Genomic DNA, 6,303 nt, shown 5'->3' with positions numbered 1-6,303 from the left:
CTTCATGAATTCCGGGGGGATCGCGTCCTGTTAGTCCCCCTTCCTGCATATCACAGAATCAGACGGAGGGATAGTCTGCGCTCCTCTAACATGCTGATAGGGAGCAGGCCCGGCGCTACAGGGGGTCAGGGGGGGGGGGGGCAAAAATTCAACTTTGCCTGTGTTGGCAAAAGTCATAGCACCGGCCCTGATAGTCTCCCTCAGTACAGAGGACTCAAATGTCCAGCAGTCCAGCAGCCTATGACACGGTCAGCGCACAGAGAAGGAAACAACACCACGACTTGTGAAACGCGTGACGACCCGCGAGGAATCCCTGGGGGATCGGTGTCACACACTCATGGAAACCAACAAGTATTGAGTTTCATGTTTGCTCCATTCAACACCAATATTAGAAAAGAAAGGCACGCGGGAGCACTGCTGGCAGTCACTTAGTGACACATTGTATACATAACTCTGTTGTTAAGTTGGCGGATCCTTCATGACAAGTGTAGATTACAACTAGGAAGTCAAAACACTGAATTGTCTCTACTCCTGAACACATGCACATGACCGAGAGCAAATGTATCGCAAAGCCGTTTAATGAATTCATTTTCTTTATTTTAAACAGAGCAAATCTTAAAAAAAACACTTTGAGGTCTATTTATAAACGATTCGCAGAGCCCTCCACCCTGCAAATTTCTGTGAACGTTCATTTTGAGCAAATAATGGCAAAAACAAACGTTCTTAATATATTGTCTTTTGAGGTTGAATGTATTGTGATGTAATACTGTATTATGACCGCTAGATGGAGCTGATGAGCAAAGGAAATAAATATTTGCTATAGTGTGCTGACACTGCGGCCAGGCGAAAGACAGCTCTCCTCATTGGTGCTCACTTAAAGGGCCAGATGATGCACGGCTCAGTGTTTGAGAACCACATTGCTACACCTAAAGCTGAGCCTCCCCAGTGCCTCAGGTGAGCCTGTCCCCCAGTGACTCCTGTGCCCTCCATGACTAGCACCCTAGCTCTTCTAGTACCTCAGTGTCTATGGCATCCTGTGCACCCCATGTCTCCAACTGCATCCTGTGTCTCCATGTGCGCCCCTGTGTCTCCATGTGTGCTCCGTGTCTCCAACTGCATCCTGTGTCTCCATGTGCGCCCCCATGTCTCCATGTGCGCCCACGTGTCTCCATGTGTGCCCTGTGTCTCCAACTGCATCCTGTGTCTCCATGTGCGCCCCCATGTCTCCATGTGCGCCCACGTGTCTCCATGTGTGCCCTGTGTCTCCAACTGCATCCTGTGTCTCCATGTGCGCCCCCATGTCTCCATGTGCGCCCACGTGTCTCCATGTGTGCCCTGTGTCTCCAACTGCATCCTGTGTCTCCATGTGCGCCCCCATGTCTCCATGTGCGCCCACGTGTCTCCATGTGTGCCCTGTGTCTCCAACTGCATCCTGTGTCTCCATGTGCGCCCACGTGTCTCCATGTGCGCCCCCGTGTCTCCATGTGCGCCCTTATGTCTCCAAGTGTTACTCTTGCGCTGACCACGCCGCACTTGTCATGATGATGGATCGATTTTAAAACGGGTCCATATATTTTGTGGAGACTTCTGGTATTTCAGTAACTGGTGGGTACTGGGGAGCTAAATCCCATGGAGGTCGTCTCTCTCTCTTGAGGGACTCTGTTGGTGTGATCTCTGTGCCGGGTCTCTGGCTCAGCACATCTGCAGTGCCCGTTATTTGTATCTATGTTATATTATGGAGAATGTGGGAGGAGCCTGAACAACACCAGCTCACCGTTCCCGCCCCTCCATTGTGCTCACGCCATAGCTCATCTCTCGTCTCTCCGTTTCCAGTGCTAAAAACCGTTGTCAGCCATCAGCACTAATTAACAGATAATTTGCGTCTTTTTTTTCTTCCATTCTTCCGTCCAACGTAACCCCCGGCGTGACCTCTCCATCAATTAGTGGGATCCGATTCCCAGAATCCTCTGCTGTTCAGACAGTGGTTGGTGACCCCCCTGAACCGACATCTGCGCCCGGTGCTGCAATGTCGTGGTTCTTCCCAGCGACAACCTCTCCATGACAATAGGTTCCTTAAGCATTCATTTCCTCCCGATAAGCGTTCTCCGTCCCCGGAGGAATATGAATCAGGAGGCGCCAAGGTCACGGCTCTGCTTATTAGTGGGACAGTCCGGGTGGATTTGGGATTAAATGACATTTCCTCTAATGTGTCAGATCGCTGGATAAGAAATTCATTGTGATGAAGATTTCGTGTATTACATCAATACAACCCAGATAGCGAGGATAACTTGTGTCCGGGTTACATTGTAATTCTTGTTAAAGGAGAACTTTGGGGTCAGGGCTTTTCCCCATAGTTCTCCTCAGGGTAACGGGAGGACACAAACTAGCGTCCTCCCGTCACCCTAAGCTCAGTATATAGGGAGCTACAGCTCGCGGTATACTGAGACGCCGCAGCTGAAGCGGATCCTGACAATTGTGCCTGGATCCGCCCAGCTGCGTGAGTGACAGCTGGCTCCGCCTATCTAGAGGCCGAGCCAGCTGTACCCGCCCCCTCCCCCGTCCATTCTGCCAGTCAGCGCTGGAGGATTGGAGCGAGGAGAGGGGAATCCAGCCCCTCCCCCTGTCACGGCAGGATCGAGAAGTGAGCGAACGCCGGTATGTGTTCGCTCACCTCCCGATCTACTGAGCCGACCTGTGACAGTCTCATTGTCACAGGTCGGCTAGAACTATGAGGTGAGTGAGAAGCACTCCCCCCCCTCATAGTTCTCCTTTAACTTGCTGCGCACATTCCCGGCAGGTTGTAGCCTCGCAGAACACGCGCAGCACAAGTTCTAGGCGACACTTTTTGAATTTGTAGCAAATTTGCTCGGCAAGTCTACAGCAAGAGTCCTGCAGGTCTGAGCAAGATCTCTGCAAGCTGGCTGGTCTGGAGACTCGCTGTAATTGTGCAACAAAATGGTGAAGCTCGGCAAGTCTGCAATAGTTGAGTCATTTTCAAACTTGCAGCTCAATTGTTTCTATCTGGGAATACGATGATTTTTCCCATGATGCTCCAGGAGGAGAAGGATTTGTCATTCTTGTATCCTCATTGGGTGGGAATTGGAGACAAGCCTTGGTGGTTTGGACCAATTTCCTACAAAATGTGTGAATTTACAAAATTCTAAGTTTCCGGACCGAAAGTCCCACTGAAGTCCACGGGAATCCGAACCAGGCTCCCGAAAGTGTATTGCCATCAGCCAATGATACAAAGGTGTGTAGAATGGTTCGGGGAACTCCTGGCAGCCCGGACCAAAACAACAGCCAGAGGCACTTACCTGCAGTCAAGCTAAGGAAAGAAAGGACCTGGTGGGACCGACAGTTAACCTGGGGAAGGAAAGGACCTGGTGGGACCGGCAGTCAAGCTAAGGAAGGAAAGGACCTGGTGGAACCGGCAATCAAGCTAGGGAAGGATGGGACCTGGTGGGACTGGCAGTCAAGCTAAGAAAGGATGGGATCTGGATGGACCAGCAGTCAATCTGAGGAAGGATGGGACCAGCAGTCAAGCTAAGTAAAGATGGGACCTGGTGGGACTGGCAGTCAAGCTGAGGAAGGATGGGACCTGGTGGGACCGGCTGTCAAGCTGAGGAAGGATGGGACCTGGTCGGACCGGCAGTCAAGCTGAGGAAGGATGGGACCTGGTGGGACCGGCTGTCAAGCTGGGGAAGGATGGGACCTGGTGGGACTGGCAGTCAATGTAAGGAAGGATGGGACCTGGTGAGACTGGCAGTCAATCTAAGGAAGGATAGGACCTGGTGGGACTGGCAGTCAAGCTGAGGAAGGAAAGGACCTGGTGGGACTGGCAGTGAATCTGAGGAAGGATGGGACCTGGTGAGACCAGCAGTCATGCTAAGGGTGGTCAGGGAACATCAGTCAGGGAACATCAGAAACACCCTTTGGAACCCCCTGTGGCCACTTCCTCCCAGAAGCCTTTTGGGAATCTGACCTGGCAAATATCACACCAAAATCTGGGTTCAGCATCCAAATCCACGAAATCCCAAATGTAGGATCGGTTCTGGTTGGAATGGATTTCTCACACTGTTGACCTTCCATGATTCTCTTTCTCCAGGTTCCAGGTTGAAAAACACATCATCTATGGTTCAGTTCTCAGAGTCCACTTCCTGTTCACGCCTCTACAACTCACGGAGCCCGGCCAGTCTACAAGGAGGGTTGTCACTGTGGAGACCAATGTGTTATTATACAACTGCACCATAAAAGGGTGATGGATCCCTCGGTAAGGCAGAGCAGGGACGGGTTCACCAATAAGCAATAATCAGAAGGATGCAGGTTTCACCTATTTGGCTGCTCGGCACTCAGGGGAGCAGATAAAACATCCTGAAACCTTCCTGAGCACTTCACAGAAGGCATGTGCTCTATAAAACGCGTGACCCAAATAAATTATGTTTTCAGGGCAGCAATGGCGCCAGCGTATATGAGAAGAGACACAACTGTATTTATTTTTTTATCACAAAGCTTCCTTTGAAGCCGGTCCAATTCCTCTAATAGTAACGATATAACTCATGAAATGATAGTTCTGCTCTCAGGCAAGACACTCCAGCGCCGCGTCTGGACCGGGACAATCGCAGGCACAATGAGCAGGGGGAGGAATGCGGTCGCACCGGTTCTGTCACATTTCGCGGATATTAATCTCAATCAGCTGCCATGAATTTGGCTCCGGGATGAGGACATCTTTGTTTACTTCTTCTTGCCCCGGAGGAATATTTCTGCCTAGTAGGAAGGGCAACTCGTATCTTTCCAGAGGCTGCAGAGAAACTGCAAGTCCCGGCATGCTATCGGAAATCAATTTTGGGTTTGGAATTCGCAGCATCAATGTCCTTTATTGGTAAATAAAATGAAAAACAAAAAAAAAAACAAAAAATAATAAGAAATGAGAATTCTTCATATACAACCTAAAAACACAAACCAAAAGAATAGAGAACACGCAGAGGAAACGGATATCTATGTACAAAGTGGCAGATAGAGGAGGAAACAGTGCTGGATCAGTAATCTGTATATAAGGTGACAGTGTGGGCCCTCAGGTGGTTAGTTTGGCTCTCAGGGGGTCAGTGGGGCTCTCAGGTGGTCAGTGGGGCTCTCAGGTAGTCAGTGCGGCTCACAGGTGGATAGTGCGGTTTTCAGGTGGTTAGTGTGGCTCTCAGGTGGTCAGTGTGGCTCTCAGGTTGTAAGTGTGGCTCTCAGGTGGTCAATGGGGCTCTCAGGTGGTAAGTGTGGCTCTCAGGTGGTCAGTGTGGCTCTCAGGGTGTAGGTGTGGGCTCTCACCAGGGGTCCGGAGCGCCTTACTGGCGGCTACAGGCACAGCAGACGTGGTGTCTTGCTCCTCACTAGGGCCCCAAGAGGCCCCAGCGAGCGTCATTCTAATATCCCTGATTAGAGGGCCGCTGCTGTCTGATTGTAGCCGGCCCGGATTGCCATCAGGTATACTGAGGCGATCCCGCCAGGCCGGGATTATTTCCAGGGGCGGGCTTGGAGCGGGAGCTCCATCCGCTCCAATGTTAATCCGAACCTGGCTGAGGACCAGCGGCGGCGGCCCGGTTTCTGACTGGCCACAGAGCGGTACCTTTGCGCGGCCCGGGGGTTGGGGACCCCTGATATATAAGGGAATAGTGTGTAAGTCTGAAGATGCACTGAGTGAAAATTATATTATAAAGGGAATCAGGGAGAATACATTATTATTATTATACAGGATTTATAGAGCGCCAACAGTGTGCGCAGCGCTGTACAATATAAGGAAGACAAAATGGTAAGGAAACCCTGCCTAGGTGGTGGGTACTGCCTGTAGGTGGTGGGTACTGCCCGTAGGTGGTGGGTACTGTCCATAGGTGGTGGGTACTCCCTGTAGGTGGTGGATACTGCCCGTAGGTGGTGGGTACTGCCCGTAGGTGGTGGGTACTGCCCATAGGTGGTTGGTACTGCCCGTAGGTGGTTGGTACTGCCCGTAGGTGGTGGATACTGCCCATAGGTGGGGGGTACTGCCCATAGGTGGTGGGTACTGCCCATAGGTGGGGGGTACTGGGGTGATTCTCACACTACACCCTTTCTTTCGTATCTCCCCCAAGGACACATATGATCACATATGATATGAGCCGTGTATAGGACCAGAACAGCTGCAGCAGCTCATCGCCGCATCACAATGGACAATCAGCGAACAATTTTCAGCTGAAATGATAATGAATTATTCAATCCGGGAGCGCCGGCGTCATCAGCTCAGTTCCTTTATATTCCGATGGGGAGAGATCATCAAAATGC

At 51.2% G+C, this 6,303-nt stretch overlaps 1 protein-coding gene across 1 annotated transcript; it reads left to right on the top strand.

Annotated features, from left to right (window-relative positions):
• Window positions 1-1,045: 1,045 nt before the first annotated feature.
• Window positions 1,046-1,522, top strand: LOC108801226 (keratin-associated protein 10-3-like). Its single transcript, XM_018573161.1, has one exon. It carries the CDS (start codon window positions 1,046-1,048, stop codon window positions 1,520-1,522), a length of 477 nt encoding a protein of 158 aa, XP_018428663.1.
• Window positions 1,523-6,303: the final 4,781 nt, after the last annotated feature.

Source organism: Nanorana parkeri, unplaced genomic scaffold, assembly GCF_000935625.1.
Source record: "Nanorana parkeri isolate BGI_ZX_2015 unplaced genomic scaffold, ASM93562v1 scaffold2260, whole genome shotgun sequence".
Classification (NCBI taxonomy): Eukaryota; Metazoa; Chordata; class Amphibia; order Anura; family Dicroglossidae; genus Nanorana; species Nanorana parkeri.
Note: the sequence above shows the minus strand (reverse complement) of the source record. Positions and strands in the feature narration are given on the sequence as shown.